This window comes from Brachionichthys hirsutus, chromosome 7 (assembly GCF_040956055.1).
Source record: "Brachionichthys hirsutus isolate HB-005 chromosome 7, CSIRO-AGI_Bhir_v1, whole genome shotgun sequence".
NCBI lineage: Eukaryota > Metazoa > Chordata > Actinopteri > Lophiiformes > Brachionichthyidae > Brachionichthys > Brachionichthys hirsutus.
Genome location: NC_090903.1, coordinates 15,270,913 through 15,289,876, shown reverse-complemented (window position 1 = coordinate 15,289,876; position 18,964 = coordinate 15,270,913). Strand labels below are relative to the sequence as shown.

Here is an 18,964-nt window from a genome sequence, read left to right as displayed (position 1 = left end):
GAGAGAACAAAAGAATAAAACCATAAAAATGTTAGAAGTGCTGGTTTTATTCAAGTTGTAATGTGAACATTTTTCAAACAGGTGTAAAGAAGCAGCTGAACTTGCTGAACGTTTCACTTCCAGTCCAAACCAGTAATAACCTCCACCAGTTGCTGCCGCTAGTGGAGGACGGACGCAGTCACTGAGCAACAGGGCGTATAAAAGAGTAAAAACTGTACACCAGCAGGACAAGCCGCCCGGGGTGGGGGTGGGGGGGGGAGAAGGCCCCTCGCCGCCACCCAGAACAGTCGGGTCACTTCAGTCCGGAACAGTCGGGTCAATTTAATCCAGAACAGTCGGGTCACTTTAGTCCGGAACAGTCGGGTCAATTTAATCCAGAACAGTCGGGTCACTTTAGTCCGGAACAGTCGGGTCAATTTAATCCAGAACAGTCAGGTCAGTCCAGTCCAGAACAGTCGGGTCAGTCCAGTCCAGAACAGTCGGGTCAGTCCAGTCCAGAACAGTCGGGTCAGTCCAGTCCAGCACCACCCTGTGTCTCAGTACAGACCGGGTTCAAGACTTGTTAAAGATTGAGAAAGGAAATGATCGAGTTCTGACCAAAACCAGCACAGTAAACCAAGATTTAGTGTTTGACGTGCACAGGGACGTTTGATGTTCTGATGTTTGATGTTCTGATCCAAACATGAATAATAAAATAATTTGTTAGTTTCGTAACATAGAAAAAAAGAAAAGAAAGAAAAACATTCAAGCCACCTAAACAAGTAAGAACATCCCGTTTGTGCATTAATATTAAAAATAACATTGATTTCAAATTTTATAACAAACAAATTGTTAAATTATATTTTGTGGTAAAAGTTTATTTTGTCTCTATTTTGTTCAAAGAAATAAAATACCATATATTTAATCACTTTAAATTATTTTTTAGTAAGAGACACAACAAAACAATTTATTCTTATTAACTGAATTTAGTGGCATCCATTCCGTAATGTTTTTATATATATATTTTACATTCATCAGTTGAATGATCTTTAATTGCCCCCCCCCCCCGCGACCCCTGACCCCTGACCCACAAGACACTGAAGTCATTTCCAGAAGAAAACGACCGATGGACATCCGGACGCGTTTGCTCAGGACAAGTTTCTGTTTTTTACAGAATAATTTGTTCAACCATCCGATCACAAAACACCAGAGCGTAGCTAGCGTGACGCCGCTCGCCATGCGGCCTACACGTTGATGGCGTGGGCGTGCTTCTTGCACAGAGGCTTGTCCTTCTTCGAGTAGAACGGCTGGCCCTCCAGGTTGATGTGGCAAACCTGCAGCCGGAGGAGACGACGCTGCGTTTCTGCGTTTAGCGTTAAAGCGTGCCCGTGTGAGCACTTCCTGTTTCTGCCTCTTACCGCGCAGACGAAGCAGGTGTCGTGCCAGGTGTGACCCAGAGCTTCGATGAACTTGTCGCCAGCTTCGACCGGGAAGTCGCAGCCGTGGCATTTCGTGCTGAAGAGGGCGACATAATCTGGGGGGGCAGACAGAGAGGGACTTTACGAGCTCATTCTGACGGACTGACCTTTAACCCCCCCCCCCCCCCCCCGCGGTTTGTCAGAACCTCATACCCTTCTCGCAGTACGGTTCTCCGTCTTCCATGTGGAAGAGGCTGTTGCCGAAGGGTTTCCCGCAGGAGGCGCACACGAAGCAGGTGGTGTGCCACGTCTGGCGCAGAGCGTGCATCACTTCCTGGAAGAACGCCGAACAGCAGGCGGGAGCAAAGGTCACACGTATGTAGCACGTAGCATGTGGCTAAAGGGTCAGGCTCAAACAGACTCGAATGTCTTTCATCCGTCCGCCCTGAGAGCGTCCGGTGCTAGCGGCGACGTCACCGTCGGCGCGGAGCCTCGTAGGCCATGCGCTCCCCGCAGCCTGTCCTAAGGTAAGCGGGTGTACAGGTGGAGCATCTCACCCCCATGACCTTGGTGCTGCAGCGGGCGCAGGTGGGAGCGAAGAACTCCTCGTAGCAGTTCTCACAGTAGACGTTGTTCTGCTCCTCCACGAAGCTGACGTCGGCCAGAGACATGTGGCAATAGTGACAGTGGAACTCCTCGGGGTGCCAGGATCGGCCGAGGGCCACCAGGAAGGGGCCCCTGGAGCCAACAACAACACCGGCGGGTCGGTACCGTCCGTCCGGAGCCTATTCTACGACGACGCGGGTGCTCGTTACCTGATGACGCTGTTGCAAGCTCCACACAGAGGCGTACGGCTGCTGGCTGCAAACCTCTCTGCCCTTTGAGCCACGCCCCTTGCCACAGGAGAGAAAGGGGCAGGGCTTGGGGTTATTGGGGCGGGACTGGGAACCGCAGGTGTGGCAGCGGAAGGGTTGGGGATATATGCTGGTGGTGGCGGAGCAGCCTGGGGCAGCGGTTGCACCTTAATGGCGGTGGTCGTCTTACTTGGGTCAAACTTGTCAGCAAAGGTGGGGTCAGCTACCCACGGGGGCCTGTGGGCCGAGGAATGAGTAGGTGGGGCAGAGGCTGGAGGGTGGGGCGGTGCTCGGACGGGAGCAGGAGCAGGAGGAGGTGCAGGAGCAGAGGCTGGAGGTGAAGGAAACCATTACCCCCCCGTGGACCTGCAGGTAAGACCCCCCCCCCCCCCCCCCCCCCCGACCATGTGGGTTCTCACCTGGCTGGGAGGGGTAGATGCAGGCGGTGCTGACTGCCTTGGGAGGGGCGGAGCCAAGAGGGATCTGAATGGAGCTTTGTTGTGTGGGGGGCTGCTGGTACTGCTGTGGGGGCGGGGCTTGTGGAGCCTGATGCATTGCCGGAGGCTGGTTGTAGTGGCTGGGCGGAAACACGGTCGACTCGTTACTGCTTCAAACTGAAATACGCGGTTTATTTCTACAGCCAATGAAACGTGACACCATGACGTCGACATCCTGTAGACACGCCCATTCACCTCAAACGCCTGCTCTCACCACGCAGTGACATCAAGCAATGCGGAGACTCACCTGACCGGGGCGGAGCGTTTGAGAAAGGGAAAAGAAAAAAAGGTCCTAATAATAGTTAGCAGCTAGTAGCACTGAGAGCTGATTGGTTACCTCTGAGGGGTGGCGGAGGCATCAGAAGCTGGAGCATGCTCAGTATGGCTACGGTACAGCCACGCACACACACACACACACACACCAGGTGTAGGAGTGTACACACCTGTCAGTGTAGCAGGTAAAGGAAGCGCTTGTTGCTGCTCTGTGATTTGACTCCACATTTCTTTGCACCCATTAAACCGGTTCACGTTGAAACTGTGATGTCATAACGATGACAGACGATGTAATGACACACGAGGTGATGCTCAGGTGATGCTCAGGTGACGCTGCACCTGCTGCAGCATTTCAGCTAGCTCCATCGTGGGCCTACACCTACCGCATTGATCTCACCCAATACGATCCCAGAAAGAGAAACACTCCCTCGTTGACTGTAAATGATGTTGTATTAACTTTGTTTTCTTTGCCACATTGGTAGCGAGTAGAGGTGAGAGGTGTGGCCACGTGTTTGGGGGGGGCGTGGCAGAGTGCGCAGGTGAGAAGCCTGGTGAGGGGGTGGGCTCAGCAGCAGCTTTCTAACGGAGCTCTGCTGCCTACCTGCTCCTCCTCGGTGCTTCCTCCTGTTCCTCTACCGTTGCTGAAACAGACAGGAAACAGGAGGCGCCGTCAGAACCCAGTTAGAATCAAACATCTGAGATGAACGCGCTCAGGACACTCACTGGACTCGGTTCTGGTCATGTGGGCTAGGACCCGGAAGGACTTGGACTGCATGTTGGCGCTGCGGCGGTCTCTCTCAGCCAGGTCCAGCTCCGTCTCTGCTCTCTGGACGGCCTGATAGACGGGGGAGCTGCTGTCTACCAGATGATCCCTACCTGGGATAATACTGCAACCACAGACAGGGGGCGCCAAACCCCCGAAAGCCAAACCCGGTCACAGCGACTGGAGAGCATCAGGGACTTAACAGGGACTGTAAAGTTCTCGCTTGGAATAGTTTCAGACGGAACCCGAACCCCGCATCGCCGACCCGATTGTACGATTATCACGGTTTCCATGACGACGTGTAATTGTAGTATTTTGATGATGGAGATGATGACGTCATCAGATGGATGCAACGGTTGGCTCTGATTGGCTGGTGTTGTGAATGAGAGAATTGTTTTTTTTAATCTTTATGTGGAGGAGAGGAATCAGAACATTCAGTTTCCCATCAGGACCAGTAACACCAGTTTGTGTCTGTCGGTGGCTTCGTCTTTACCACGGGGGACAACATGCAGACATCGCCACGCCACGCCACGCCACGCCACGCCACGCCACGCCACGCCACGCCACGCCACGCCACGCCACGCCACGCCACGCCACGCCACGCGGTTAGTGTACGAAGACACAGCAAACAATCCAGCAGCATCGATCTGCACGAAGGTCATGCCGCTGATGTCCAGCAGAGGGCAGCAGAACGCCACAGTGGTTGAACACTGCAGTCATTCCAGTACATAGTACACATCCTGTTTAGGGAGGGGGCGGAGCCTCTCCCAATTTGGTCAATGGTTGTTAAAGCTTTTACCAGAAGGTATATTTCTATTAACTTTTAAGGCGATGAGGAGGAGAAAACAGGAGGTGTCTGAGGAGAGGCGGGTCCATTGCTGAGGAAGAGGAGGGCGGCGGTGACGGGCGCTCTTACCCTGCGTCAGGCGCCGTTCCCTGCGTTTGCCCCGCGATGGCGTCCATGATGGACTCCTGTGAGTATATGCTAATGGGCGTGTTGTACTGGGCGTGGATGATGGTGGCCTTGCCGCCGGGGCCTTTCACCTCTATGGGCTTATGCATGGGGGGGGCGGAGTCCAAGGTTCCAGGGGCGAAGCTGCTGACAGGCGGTGAGGAAGAGGAAGAGGAAGGACGGGGCGGAGGAAGAGGTAGAGGTGAAGCTGAGAAACTGGGAGAAGAAAACCATGCTCACAGCAAACAGCCAATCAGATCTGCTTCACGCCTCATTCTCATGCAGCTGTAAACGCCCCCTGGTGGGCGGGGCTACAGCAGATGATGGTCTGGGATGCGGCCTCAGTTTGAAGCCTTAAAGCCGTTCCCTCCTGGACCTCCGTCCCGCAGCGCAACACACACACACACACGCACACGCACGCGCACACACGCACACTCACGCACACGCACGCACGCACACACACGCGCACACACGCACACACGCACAGGCACACGCACACACACACGCACACACACACGCACGCGCACACACACACACACGCACACACACACACACTGAGGATACTAACTTGGGAGCAGCGGGGGTGAAAATCTTTTTTTGACCGGCAGAGAGGAGACAGAGAAGACAGAGACCGTTAGAGGAGTCGTCCTACAGGTGAGGGAGGCGGGGCGGACAGGTAAATGATCCTGACAACAATCTGAGGTTCCCCCCGATGAGACGGCCGAGCTGAGGAGAGACACTTTCACTGTGTGAACCCGGACTGGGTCTTTCATTCCACCGGGAGCCGCCTGCTGGTCCTCAGGTCGACCAGCGACGGCGGCGAAGCAGCAGCTCCAGGTGTGACACACCTGGCTTTAAAGGGGATGGAGATGATTCCTGATTGGTTGAATTCCTGTTCCAACCCACCTGTGAGCTTCCTTGGCGCTGGTACTCGTCTGAATGAGTCGGACCCGTCCTGAAGGAACGTTTGTTTCCGGAGCCGTGTGCGTGTGTGTGTGTGTGTGTGTGCGTGTGTGTGCGTGTGTGCGTGTGTGTGTGCGTGCGTGTTAACAACGCGTGTCCGGAAGGTTCCCTGACCTTTAGCCGCTGCCAGAGGAGCCAACAGGTGTCTGTCCTCTTCAGTGACACAGTAACCCAATCAGATTGAGGACACGCCACAGGCATGCTGGGTAACGCTGGGCTTGCACCCCCCCCCCCCCAGCGATAGCTAGCTTTACCGGATCGTCATTGATGCTATCTTGTGTTAGCGTTACTGTGCTCAGGAGACACTGAATGTTCTGATGTCCCACAGATTGTCCCTTCTGTCCGAAGCTGCGGAGGCTCAGAGAAGCGGTGGACGCATCCAACAACATGGCGGGATGGCGAGGAGCTGGGGGGGGGTCTCAGAGGCAGAGCCGCCAACGCTAATGCTGGGACGCAGAGCGCTAGGCTACATAGCTAAAGCTAGACGCCTGAAGGGAAGACTGTGACAGAGCGTAGCGGAGCATCCAGCGGCTCGAAAGACGGTCGAGACCAAATGCAGGACAGAAGATGGACGTGAAGATTGATCTGTTAGCAGAGCAGCTCTGAGTCTGAGAAACAGCTGGAGAAACATCTGCTCCTCCTCCTCCTCATCATCATCATCATCCAGGTGACGATGGAGTCCACAAACATTTCTAGAGCTCCACACTAGACAGGGTTACACTGTCCCGCTGAACACCTGAAGAAGACAAGACGGGTTTACAACACCTGAAGGAAAAGGACACGCCATTAACCGATGGGCTATGCTAAGCTAAAGCTGTCCGTCTGAGGACCCGTGGATTTTAACCGACAAGTCATTTTCAAACTAGTCTCTTCTTCTTCAGGTGTTTCTAACTCGTCTCCTTCTTGAGGTCTTTTGAAGAACGGAGAAACGTCAGAAATGTTCACCTGAATGTCTCTCGGCGTGAGATCGGGGTGGGAGGGAACCTGAGTTTTTTTTGGGGGGGTGAACTGTTCCTTTAAGTGTTTTGCTCTCGGGCCTCTACATACCCCTCAGGACGACCCGCCTGAACGGCCGCCATCTCCCTCAGAGTCTCCTCTGAGTACAGGCCGATGGGCGAGTTATACTGCGTCCTCTTAGCCGGGCCGAGCGCCACTCTCCCCCCTGGAGAGTCTGCCTCTGCAGGCGTGGAGGGGGCGCTGCAGGTCGACACGCGGCCATTGACCTGCACGGACTGAGGCTTGACATGGAGGAGGCGGGTCGGGGAAGGAGCAGAGAATGTTGAGTAACAGCGATCAATATCTGATCAATATGTCGAAAGAGCAGTCCTGAAGTTAAATCAGAAATATTTCTAAAATCACCAAATCAACAAATTCCATATTTGCCTCCATCTCATTATCGACACCTTTTATAATAATTATTTTAAATATTTTAAGCTCTATTTTTGTGAGGATACTAATATTTTCAGTATAATTATTAGCCTCTATTTTAAGTATTCATTCTGCTCTTTAAACTTTAATCAGCTTGTTTGACAGTGTTTGTGTGTTTGTTTGTGTGTTTGTTTGTGTGTTTGTTTACTAGTTTTGCTTTGGATAAATCTTGGTCAGTTTGTCAGAGATGAAATCCGTCTTAAAATCAGCCGAGAGCACAAATAAAGGCTTTAAGTCTGCAGCGCCAGTCTGATGCAGCAGAAATGCATCATGGGTAAAATTACCTGCTGGTGAGGGATCATGGGGATAGAAGCCATGTCCACCCGTGGCGTCATCATCGGAACAGGCCGCTTCGATCTGCGGGAAGAAATTAAGCTGGTTAATTTTAACAACGGTCAAAATATTTAAGTTTTAATAAGTTTGAAATGAATTTTCAGCTTCATTATAAACTCATCGTGAAATGTTTCATTTTATGGCGACATAAATAAAAACACGTCAACAAAGCAAATATAAATATAAATCAACAGGATCACAACTCTGGAAGCACCAAAGCTAAACTCCTGCAGCCGATAAGCTGTTCCGCGTTCCGTGTTCCGTGTTTCGTGTTCCATGTTCCGCGTTCCGTGTTCCGTGTTTCGTGTTCCATGTTCCGCGTTCCGTGTTCCGTGTTCCGTGTTCCGTGTTTCGTGTTCCATGTTCCGCGTTCCGTGTTCCGTGTTCCGTGTTCCGTGTTCCGCGTGATTCAGGAGCTTCTATCTGTAAAGGAGGCTTGAGTTTGCGCAGCTTCCTGTCACCGCACTGCTGTCTGTCGACTCTCGGGTGTCCTTACTTGGTCATGGTGAGGGCCAGGTTGTAGGCGGCCATCTTGATCTTGTTCTGGGCCTCCAGGTGGGTCATCCCCTCGGTGGTGACGCCATCGATGGCCACGATGACATCACCCTGGACCAGGTTGCCATGTGCCGCCTTGCTGCCCGGAGTGATCTGTGTGAACACGGACAAACATCCGGCTTAGCTTCACTAAACAGCGCCACCTTGAGCGCATTTAGCTTAGCATCGTTTCTTCTCCCCGTAACAACTTCCTGTTGCTACGACAGCTAGACCCCCCGGCGTGGGATGCAGACCTTGAACACGTTACTACGCCACGCCCGTTTCACCTCCAGTGGGTTCAGACATCAGAATACAGAAACGCAGACGCCATCTGGGCGGGGCTTGTGTCTATATAAATGGGATAGGCAGCCTACGTTCATGTTAGCATGCTAAAGAGACCCCAGTCTGACCCGACTCCAGTCTGAACCGACTCCAATCTGAACCGACTTCAATCTGAACCGACTCCAATCTGAACCGACTTCAATCTGAACCGACTTCAATCTGAACCGACTCCAATCTGAACCGACTCCAATCTGAACCGACTTCAATTTGAACCGACTCCAATCTGAACCGACTCCAATCTGAACCGACTTCAATCTGAACCGACTCCAATCTGAACCGACTCCAGTCTGATCCGACTCCAGTCTGATCCGACTCCAATCTGATCCGGCTCCAATCTGATCCGGCTCCAGTCTGAACCGACTCCAGTCTGATCCGACTCCAATCTGATCCGGCTCCAATCTGATCCGGCTCCAGTCTGAACCGACTCCAGTCTGATCCGACTCCAATCTGATCCGGCTCCAGTCTGAACCGACTCCAATCTGAACCGACTCCAATCTGATCCGACTCCAATCTGATCCGACTCCAGTCTGATCCGACTCCAGTCTGATCCGGCTCCAGTCTGAACCGACTCCAATCTGATCCGACTCCAATCTGAACCGACTCCAATCTGAACCGACCGATAACGTTGAACTGAAGGTCCGTGTGATTTTAGTGGACCTGGAGTTCGTCAGACACACTGAATGACAGCTGCGGTAACTGATAAGCTCTGTGAGCGCTAGCCGACCTTCAGAAGCTAAAAACAGTCTCCTGCCTGTCGGCGGCCTCGGCAGCTCGCCGCCACACTGCAGGGCAGACCATCGGCAGGAAGTCGCTGGAGGCCGGACTGTCCAGAACCAACATCGGTTGCCCTCAAAACCCGATCCGCTCGGCGCCACAGATCTCTCGGGGTTCCCCGGTGGAAAAGCATTTGGGATTCCCTGATCTGGAGGCTGAATCAGCCCCTGTGGCCCAGCCGGGTCCGGTTACTAGGGGGCTCAGCTTTCACACTGACCGACAGCTCATTAGAGCAGCTCAGAGCGCCACCTGGTGGCTGGAGGTCAGCTGTGGCAGAGAAGAAATCATCTGGAAACATCTCAGACAAATTAGTTTGGTCTAGTTCGGTTAAATATGTTGAAAGCCTCAGAGACTCAACAGAATGACATCACACCCTATCGGAGCCCCAAAGGATGATGGGAAGACACTTCATCAACGCAAGATCAACGCCGCCGCCATGACGGGCCTGAACGCCCCCAAAGACACGACAGAAAATATATGATGGATGGAGGGATGTACATTCCATGCAACAGAACTGCCTGCAGAGCCAACAGAGAAGGTCAAAGGTCAACCCCACTATTGGCTCCTGACAACAGGTGCAGTTCATTCTCCTGTGGATGAGGAAGAGAGAGGAAGAGGTAACCAGCCCCCCGCTCTGGTTTCAGGCTCTACCCCCCCCCCCCCCCCCCATACTGAGCGGTTGCTGGGGCCCAACCAGCTGTTGCAGTCTTACCCTGGAGATGGTCAGCGGCATGTTGAAGTCCTTCCCCCCCTGCAGCCTGAAGCCCCAGGGCCCGGGGCCGGGCAGCGACACGGTGTAGGCGCTCATTCTTCCAGACAAACACGAGATCCTCACAGGTGGACGGAATAAAAAAAACCACGGCGGCTGGACGGATGGAAGGGACGGCCGGCGGCGAGGATCCTCTGAAAGGACACGGAGAAGGAAATCAAACGGGCGGAGGGAGGAAGAGGAGGAAACAAAACCTGAGCTGGAAGGGAGAAATGTGAGGAATCAAAAGGAGAAAGAAGACGAGAAAAAGAGAAGAGAGGAGGAAGAAGAGGACCTGCCTGCTCGGACGAGCTGAAGAGACAGCCTAAGAATAGATGCCGATGGCGCTGGTGCATTGTGGGGGGCGGAGGGGTGAGGCAGGGTGAGGCAGGGTGGGTGAGGAGGGGGGAGTGGACTAATATGGTGTGAAAGGGGAGACCAGGTATGCCAGGCCTGCCGTGATTCACCGGGGCTAATATAGACCCAACAGATTATTCTAGACCCCCCCCCCCCCTCACCCTCCATCACCCCCGGTCCCGTTACAGCCGGGGTTTCCCTCAGGCCCAATCAGGGGCAGAGAGAGGAAATGTACCCCCGTGGTGATAAAACCGGATCAGAAAGGTCAAGTCTTAAGAGTCTCCGATAGTGAAAGGTCAGCGGCAGACTGGTGGCCGCGGGTTCCAATCCCCTCAGGGATCACCCCCACCAATCACTACGGCAGGGCGGGGCAACAGTGCCCACTGCTACTGGTTGCTTACTGTGACTGGCTGCTAACTGTTACTGGCTATGTACTGCTACTCGTTGCTAACTGCTACTGGCTACTGACTTTTGCAAAGCAGTGGCTGAACATTTCATGTCAACATAACGTTTAGCTACCTTGTGGCTAGCAGGGCAGCTACCTTTAAGATAGCATAGCCCCAGTCTGTTCACTTGACAGCAACGACAGAGCAACTTCTCACTAGAGGACATATTTTTTACTGTTTTACATGAATGTATTATTACTTGAGTGACAAGAAAAATATATTCCGTGAACACCATGTTGTGGTCACCATGGAAACTGATTGCATACAATGTCAGAGGCACAAATGTGTTTAATGCTCATGTCTGCTACTCAGCTTCAGATCTGATCCCAGAGCAGCCTGATCTGCCCGGCCTGTTATATCAGCGGCTAAGTTTAGACGCCTTTGTCCCGCTGAGGAATCCCAGTCCCCGGACGAGCCAATAGGGATTGAACTAACTCACAACCCGAACCTGCTCAGGTTGTCAGCGTCCGTGGACGGGGAGGGCAAAGTCACCCATATTTAACTGAAGTCATCTCACAACAACAAATACAAACCTAAAATTATTCGACTAAAAACACACAGCTCTGACACGTGGATGACCCCTCACCTCGTCGCCCCGCCCAGCTGCAGGGAGACTCCGGGTAGTGAAATCAGCGTACCCTCCGGGCCGCGTGGCGTTTATCTGTCTGGGGTCAGGCCTGCAAACGTTCAGATACAGGTGTGTCATACCTGCAGGAGTCAGACGCCTCTCCTGCAGCTCCATTCGCCGGGATGCTCATCCCGCCTCCGGTGCAGAGTGGGAGGAGGAAGAGGAGGAAGGGGAGGGGCTGCTAATGATCAGCAGGTGGAGTCAGCCTATCAGGTGGAGAGGCCGGAATAGATCCAGATTAAAAGTAATCTCCTCTGGGTCATGAGTTAACTGGGACAAATGTTGTACTGGAAGGTCACCAGTTAGCCTCCAGTTAGCGAGTAGTAATCCCCCAGTCAAACAACGGTTAGTCTCCAGTTTACCAGCAGTTCAAAAGCAGTTACGGTAGTCACTAGTTAATCCCCAGTTAGCTGCTAGTTAATCTCCAGTTAGCTGCTAGTTAATTACCGCTGAATAAAGCTTCGCTCTCATGCTAAACTACATGACCGCTAGTTCTCAGGCTATGCTAGCGCTAGCCTCTGCCCTCAGATGTGGTTGTGTTGACGTTCCAGCGACCTGAATCCGGATCCAGATTCCAGACCCCGTCCACACAGACTCGGTGTTCTCATGAACCAGTCTCTGGTTTTGTTTGAGTCGATTATAATGAGACGCGTTCAAACAACAGATATTTATTTATAAAATAAATAAATAAAGACAAACAGTGACCAGGAGAAGCAAATAAAACTTCGGAATCAAGAAACAGGAACAGAAAACTAGACGGGAAACAGATGCATGTTCAGGTAGTGATGTCATCGTGATGTCATCAATCAGTTTAGCTCTCATGGTTGATTTTAGTGCTCCATTTCATCTGTTAATACGCCCCCTGTCTTTCATTGACTATAAAACTAAGACAAATTCGGACTACACCTTTTACAATTTGAACATTTTTGATGTTTGGGTTAAATTTTGTAGTTGATCAGAAAATAATAAACAATGTGTCACATGACTGCAGAGGAATGTGCAGGAAAAATACAGATAATAGAAGAATGACTGAATAAAACAGACTTTGACACTTTACTAGAACACGAGAGTATTTCAGCTGAAGGCCATAGAAAGCTTGAACGGAACATCGTGACCTTTTGAATTTATCTGATTAAGAGTTTCTTTGAGTTAAATTAAAGATTTATTGAGTCACGCAGGAGTTGTACTTCAAGTAGTTCTTTAAACTAACTACCGTCACTCAGACGTCCAATCAGCTGGAAGGACCAAGAAAGTGTTAAATGTCAAAAACAAAAATGACATAGCTTTAAAAGTACGATAATAAAATAATTTAACCTGATAGATTCTGTGTCTCCCCAAAAATGTACATTGTTTATCAAAAATCACATCCTTCCAGAATTTATGATCAGCTCATATTATTCTGCAGTATCCATGGTAACAGCCATTTGGACTAATTTTCGTTTAAAACGGGACAACTTCCTGTCATGGCCTCAGGTGAACTCATCTGTTCAAAGCTTCAGGTCACCAGCTGGGAGGGCGGAGCTCTAACCAGACCCCACCCCCGAGTTATTGTTGGCCGTCTTGGGGCGGGAGGTGCTGGAACCTTTGTGGCCAATAGCAAGGAAGGGGCTGGACTCAGACGTAACGACGATGCTCGGGATTCGACCTCTCATCGCGTGTCCCTCTGAGAAGTCTCCGCTCTGTCAGAGGAAACCAAAAGAGGAAACAAGGAGGCTTCACACAGAAAGCAGTGAATTTAATCTACGCCTGTTTATCCAGTTTAGGTTCTGGATCATAAAGGTAAACTAGATAGCTGAACTGTCCTCACATTTGGGATGCTGCTGTGCTCCCTGATGCCCATCACGGATACCTCTGCGTCAAAGGACGTCTGGCAGAACCAAAAAGACATGAAAGGGATGAACAGCCTGACCCGCAAAACACCCGGAAGTTCAACGACCTGCAGCCGGTTCTAATCTGCTTCATCCAGAATAATCTACTCTACCCTACCTTACTCTACTCTACTCTACTCTACCCTACGCTACCCTACCCTACACTACCCTACCTAACCCTACCCTACTATACTCTACACTACCATACCATACTCTACCCTACCCTACCTTACTCTACTCTACCCTACCATACTCTACTCTACCCTACCCTACCATACTCTACCCTACCATACTCTACTCTACCCTACCCTACCATACTCTACCCTACCATACTCTACTCTACCCTACCCTACCATACTCTACCCTACCTTGCTCTACCATACCTTACCCTACATCACCCTACTGTAATGGAAGCATATCTATAGCAGCTACAGCTAACATTAGCATATCTGCAGCTGCTTCCTCTAACATAAGCATGTCTCCAACAGCTGCAGCTAAGATTAGCATGTCTGCATCATGTGAATCTGAGAGGCGAACCTTTTCAAAGATGCCTGAATCGTGACTCTTCATCTTGCTCTTGAAGCTGGAGAAGGGGTTGAAGTCCGGGAGCTCAGCGGTGTCCCTGCTGATGTCACAGGACACCTGGCGGCTGGCGGGTCTGGAGCCCATACTGGGCAGATCTGCCTCCGTGTCGGTCAAACCCTGCAAAGGAAAACGCGCCCACCTGCTCCACTATTCTGTTACATCACTTTAGGTGAACTCGACCGGATCAGAGCTTACAGATTCGCTGTCGGATGCAGAGGAGAGGCGGGACTTGCTGTTGTTGCGCCACCTGAATTGGCTGCTGATGTCGGAGGTCTGGCTGGTCAAAGTGGAGCGACGCGCCGACGTGAAGCTGCTGCTGGAGGAGCGGAGGTCACGCTGACGGACGCAGAGCAGGACCCCGAGACATGGAATGTACTTGGCTAACGCTAACCTGGACAGAGATCAAGCCCATGCGTTACCCGATACCCGAGTTTGAGGTTTGTGATCGCCTCGATGATGGGGTCAGGTGTGTTACCTGTACTTTGGGTGTGTGATGGCGTAGATGATGGGGTTGTGGATGGCTGAAGCCTTGGCGATGACGGCAGGCACAGAGTTCATGTAGGGGGTCAACATGTCAGCATACCTGTACCAGGAAACGGTGCAGGTGAAGCTACGATGAGCCGTGCTGCGGAACCAGCCGGCAATCCGCACCTGTGCGACGTTCAGTTGGTTCTAACCACGGCAGGAAAGACTTCACCCACAACAGATGTTACCAAGCTAACCAGCTAGCCATTCAAGGCCTTGGTTCAGTGTCAAGTTCAGACGCAATCCGAATTCTTCCTCCATCTGGTGGGCGCTAGGGGAACTGCAGCCGCAGCCTCGACATTAGACCCGCCTTACCCGGCGAAGGCCGTCAGCGCGACGCTGGAGTACGGAGACCAGGAGACGACGTAGAGCAGGATGACGATCAGGGCAATCTTCGCCATCTTCCACTCGTTCTGCAGCCGCTGGAAGTTCTTCACAGAGTTCCGAGTGCTGCTGTGACTGTGAACGCTGCCGTGAACCTTCCCTACCGCCCTGAGAACACACACACACACACACACACACACACACACACACACACACACACACACACACACACACCTCGTTGTGTTGTTATGTAAAGGGTTATAGCGTTTGTTTTTGTCTTTCCTCCTTTCTGTCCTTGTCTCTGTCTCTCCCTCTCTGTCTTTCTACCTCTTTCTCTCTTTCTCAACCCAACCGGTCCAAAAATAAATGGCCGCCCACCGTGAGCCTTAGGTTCTGTTCAAGGTTTCTGCCTGGTAAAGGGAAGCTTTCCCTTGCCTCCGTCGCCAAAGTTCTTGCTCTTGCGGGGACAAGTTGGGTTCTGTCTTTCCCTGCTCCGCCTGTGAAGAGCCTTGAGACGACTCTCTGTTATGATCTATACAAATGAATTGATATTGAATATTAGGAGGACGGAACCCATGAACTCGACTGACCGGCTGGTGGTGCGGATGGCACGGAAGATGAAGACGTAGCAGTAGATGATGATGGAAAGTGGCAGGAAGAAGACGAAGAGGAAGAGCAGCATGGTGTACGCTCGCACCGACGGCGTGAAGGTCATGTAGTCCCAGGTACAGGAAGTCATCAGACCCTCCGGGACGTAGGCACCTTACGGGCGAGAGACATGGGCAGACGGAGAGAGAGAGGAACACACACTATACTATGACTCTGAGGATGCGGCTTCTCCTCCTCATTGGACCTCAAACACCACGAACCCGTACGACTGATTAGTTCTGATGGATTCTGGGAGGGACGTTCTGGAGAATGAAAGCCAGGTGAGTCCGGTCCGGGCTGAACTCCAGGTGCCTGAATAATCTCCACGTCTTTTTTATTCTTCACAAACAACAACAAACTGAACACGACGGATTGCGTCGCGGGGTTCGGCCGTTCGGGTCCTTACTCCAGCCGAAGAACGGCGGCAGGCTCCAGCCCAGCGAGTAGGCCCAGGCCGCCATGAGGATGAGGAGGGCTCGTTTCCGTGACAACACGCCGATGGAGGTCAGCGGCCGTGTGATGACGAAGTAACGATCCACAGCGATCACAGTCAGCGTGATCATGGAGCAGATCCCGAAGAGAGCGCCGCAGAAGGCGTACAGCTCGCACCCTGAGGAAAGGAGGAGACGGAATCGATCGGGACGATGCTGCTGGGGCGGTGCTGTGGGCGGTGCTGTGGGTGCTGTGGGTGGTGCTGTGGGCGGTGCAGTGGGCGGTGGGGTGGTGCTGTGGGTGGTGGGGCGGTGCTGTGGGGTGGTGCTGTGGGCGGTGCTGTGGGCGGTGCTGTGGGGTGGTGCTGTGGGCGGTGCTGTGGGGTGGTGCTGTGGGTGGTGCTGTGGGGTGGTGCTGTGGGCGGTGGGGTGGTGCTGTGGGCGGTGCTGTGGGGTGGTGCTGTGGGCGGTGCTGTGGGCGGTGCTGTGGGCGGTGCTGTGGGTGGTGCTGTGGGTGGTGCTGTGGGCGGTGCTGTGGGTGGTGCTGTGGGCGGTGCTGTGGGCGGTGCTGTGGGTGGTGCTGTGGGCGGTGCTGTGGGCGGTGGGGTGGGTGGTGCTGTGGGCGGTGCTGTGGTGGTTTGTTGGTACCCTTCTCTCCAAAGATCCACCTCTTGTGCATACTGGTGGTGAAGAAGACGGGCGTCTGGGTGACGCACATCAGCAGGTCTGTGACGGCCAGGTTTATGATGAACATGTTGGCCGGCGTCCGCAGGCTGCGACTCCTGCAACACCAGGAAGCAGACGCAGGAGGACCGGTGAGAGAAAACACCTGAAGCCCACGCCCAACACGTCCAGACCACAACCACGATGGAGACACTTGGACAGACAGGAAGGAGGACAGCCGAGAAAGAGGCCACACCCACTGAGGGTTGAAGGACTTCCTCGTGGATCCTTTTTCGTCTCTTGTAAGACAATCAGGTGTTAGCTTCGCTAACAGGCTAACATCTTTGTTAGCCTGTTAGCGAAGATGACGCTTTGATTTCTTATTATTGTGTTTCGGCACTTTTAGGAAAGCTTCCTGGAAAGCGCCTGAGAGATCAGAGAGATCAGCGAGATCAGAGAGATCAGAGAGATCAGCGAGATCAGAGAGATCAGAGAGATCAGAGAGATCAGAGAGATCAGAGAGATCAGAGAGATCAGAGAGATCAGAGAGATCAGAGAGATCAGAGGAGGACGGCGGCTGCATTTGGGAGCAGGAAGCTGTCCTACCTGCAAAAGGCATATATGACCAGAAGGTTGCCGACCATGCCGGTGATGCCGATGGCGAGGATGACGGAGCCGATAGTATAGTGGGCGTGGTCAGGGACGTCCACAGTGGGGAAAGGGTGCGGGGCCTCAGACAACATTGCCACCTGGGGGGGGGGGGGGAGGGGGGGGCAGGACAGGAGATGCTGCTGATTGGTCACACTTATTATTTATTCTGGTTCCTCTTGCAGAACCACCTTTATCATCCGACATCACGGATTCACATCCGTCCACGTCCTGCAGGCGGGTCATCAGCCCCTCCTCCTTCCTTCGGCCGTTACTGAGCCCCACTTCACAGAATCAAACTGTCAGTTTGATCAAAGGCGAGTGGAGGCAGAGGAGAACGGATGCAGCTGAGGAGACCTCGCCGTGACCTTTGACCCGCTTTAAAAACCAAGGGCGAGGCCTTTCAACCAGCATCCAGCTGCACAATATCTGCCTGCGATCAGCCCGGCAGCAGCCTCTGCGTGCCCCCCCCCCCCCCCCCCCCCGTTTAAAACGTGAGCGTCAGTGGAAAGTTGGCATGAGACCTGACCGCTTCAAAAAAACACATGGACCTGAGCCGGATCAATACTTCAGCTGATGGACGTCCTGACCAGTCAATACATGTTTGTCCAACATCACACAGCAAACAATCAATACCAGATCGGTCCGGCACCGGCCACCCGAACATGCTGCAGGCGCCGGAGGGGCCATGGCCGCGCTAAAATTAGATTAGATCACGAAACTAATGTTATTCTACCCGATCAATAAGTATCAGATGACCTGCTCAGGGTATCAAAGAATACATTCTGGTTTACAGGGGGGGGGGGGGGGGGGCAGAGAATAGTTGTGTCCCACCAAATTCGGTGAAAAAAGTGAATATTGAATATTCTCCAGTTTATTTGGGACGTGTGACGTCACTTATCACGTGGAATGAGATTGTTTTCAAATCAACACATCTGAGCGGTAAATTCGGCTCCGTTCGAATCCCCATCAGAGACCTGGAGTCGATGAGATCAAAGGAAAACGGCCCGAACCAGGTGAACAAAGAGTCACGCAGATTTACGGCGTTCCTGCCGAGTGGAATAAGAGCGGCCGAATAAAGCCGAATAAAGCCGAAGAGAAGCCGAAGAGAAGCCGAACTTGTCTCCGTGTCTTCCGAGTCGCGTTTCATATTCGACTTTTGGCAGAAACAGAATAAATGTTAAATAAATCATTTTCCTGACGGAGTTCGCCGAACAGCCGAAGCGCGCCGTGCCCGGCAGAATAAGTGGCTCACCGTTGGGGGGGTCGAGGCAGGAGGCAGGATGCTGGAACCCCACTTGCCGGGAAGCGTTCACCGTGGAGCCGAGGTCGTTCCACGCGGGGGGGGGGGGGGGGGGGGGCAGAGCCGTGCAGTTCGGCCCGAGCTCGCCGCACGGGATGGCGCCCGGCCGAGCGGTGCGCTGCAGGAGCGCGCCTCCCGCGCCGTCCGTCCTCGTCGCTCCGCCTCACGCGCTCCGCCTGATGGAGGAGGAGGAGGAGGAGGAGGAGGAGGAGGAGGAGGAGGAGGAGGAGGAGGGGGGGGGGGGGGGCAGGATGGAGACCAGGTGAGTGTGCAGGTTATAGGATTAAAGGTGAGGTTACAGGTTAAAGGTTTTAGTAACTTCATCTGACTATTCTTCAGAGATTCTGAATCACCGACGGCCCCCGTGGTGCGTTCACGCGCCTCTCGGAGTTCTGTTGGTTGCAGTGTCTTTATGAGCGTCGTTATTATCCTCACGATGAGGTCAGAAGATCTCTGAAGGCCTCCGGGTTGTTTTTGTGCTGCTCCGTTACGTCAGCGGTTCTGTTCGCACTATAGATAAAAGCCTTTGAGTGGGAACAGATGCTCTGTTCGTTCTTGTTTTCAGATCCTTTTAATTCTCCTCTATGACATAATTCGTTTCTTAGGTGTGAAGTGAAAGTGAACCCAGACCTTCATCTTTATGGGTTTTCCATCTTTATAGTAAGATGAAAGTATTTTTC

At 52.7% G+C, this 18,964-nt stretch overlaps 2 protein-coding genes across 4 annotated transcripts; both read right to left on the bottom strand.

The window, feature by feature from the left end:
- Positions 1–29: 29 nt before the first annotated feature.
- LOC137895434 (LIM domain-binding protein 3-like) lies at positions 30–10,010 on the bottom strand. Of its 3 annotated transcripts, none has more exons than XM_068740895.1 (11): positions 9,823–10,010; positions 7,957–8,108; positions 7,412–7,484; positions 6,747–6,937; positions 4,701–4,880; positions 2,671–2,828; positions 2,213–2,582; positions 1,955–2,135; positions 1,611–1,731; positions 1,398–1,513; positions 30–1,313 (listed from the first exon to the last, which is right to left on the bottom strand). In XM_068740895.1, exons 1-11 carry the CDS (start codon positions 9,916–9,918, stop codon positions 1,224–1,226), a joined length of 1,728 nt encoding a protein of 575 aa, XP_068596996.1. In that variant the 5' UTR covers positions 9,919–10,010; the 3' UTR covers positions 30–1,223. The 3 variants fall into 3 exon arrangements, with proteins under 3 accessions (XP_068596996.1, XP_068596997.1, XP_068596999.1); XM_068740896.1 differs by lacking the exon at positions 6,747–6,937 and adding an exon at positions 5,305–5,327 and having other exon boundaries at positions 4,701–4,883; XM_068740898.1 differs by lacking the exon at positions 6,747–6,937 and adding an exon at positions 5,305–5,327.
- Positions 10,011–12,812: 2,802 nt separating this feature from the next.
- LOC137895432 (melanopsin-A-like) lies at positions 12,813–17,076 on the bottom strand. Its single transcript, XM_068740893.1, has 10 exons — positions 16,940–17,076; positions 16,319–16,452; positions 15,646–15,849; positions 15,182–15,353; positions 14,583–14,759; positions 14,218–14,325; positions 13,938–14,133; positions 13,695–13,859; positions 13,097–13,156; positions 12,813–12,968 (listed from the first exon to the last, which is right to left on the bottom strand). Exons 1-10 carry the CDS (start codon positions 17,074–17,076, stop codon positions 12,813–12,815), a joined length of 1,509 nt encoding a protein of 502 aa, XP_068596994.1.
- Between the last annotated feature and the right edge of the window lie 1,888 nt (positions 17,077–18,964).

What these genes read in the sequence shown, in the direction of transcription:
- LOC137895434 (XM_068740895.1), bottom strand. Translation starts at nt 9,918, where the DNA reads ATGAGCGCCTACACCGTGTCGCTGCCCGGCCCCGGGCCCTGGGGCTTC. An exon ending in TGCCGCTGACCATCTCCAGG is followed by an intron (nt 8,109 to 9,822) that starts GTAAGACTGCAA and finishes GTGTTCACACAG; the next exon opens with ATCACTCCGGGCAGCAAGGC. An exon ending in CCATGATCCCTCACCAGCAG is followed by an intron (nt 6,938 to 7,411) that starts GTAATTTTACCC and finishes CTCCATGTCAAG; the next exon opens with CCTCAGTCCGTGCAGGTCAA.
- LOC137895432 (XM_068740893.1), bottom strand. Translation starts at nt 17,076, where the DNA reads ATGTTGTCTGAGGCCCCGCACCCTTTCCCCACTGTGGACGTCCCTGAC. An exon ending in GCCGCCGTTCTTCGGCTGGA is followed by an intron (nt 15,354 to 15,645) that starts GTAAGGACCCGA and finishes CTCGCCCGTAAG; the next exon opens with GTGCCTACGTCCCGGAGGGT. An exon ending in ATCACACACCCAAAGTACAG is followed by an intron (nt 14,134 to 14,217) that starts GTAACACACCTG and finishes ATCTCTGTCCAG; the next exon opens with GTTAGCGTTAGCCAAGTACA.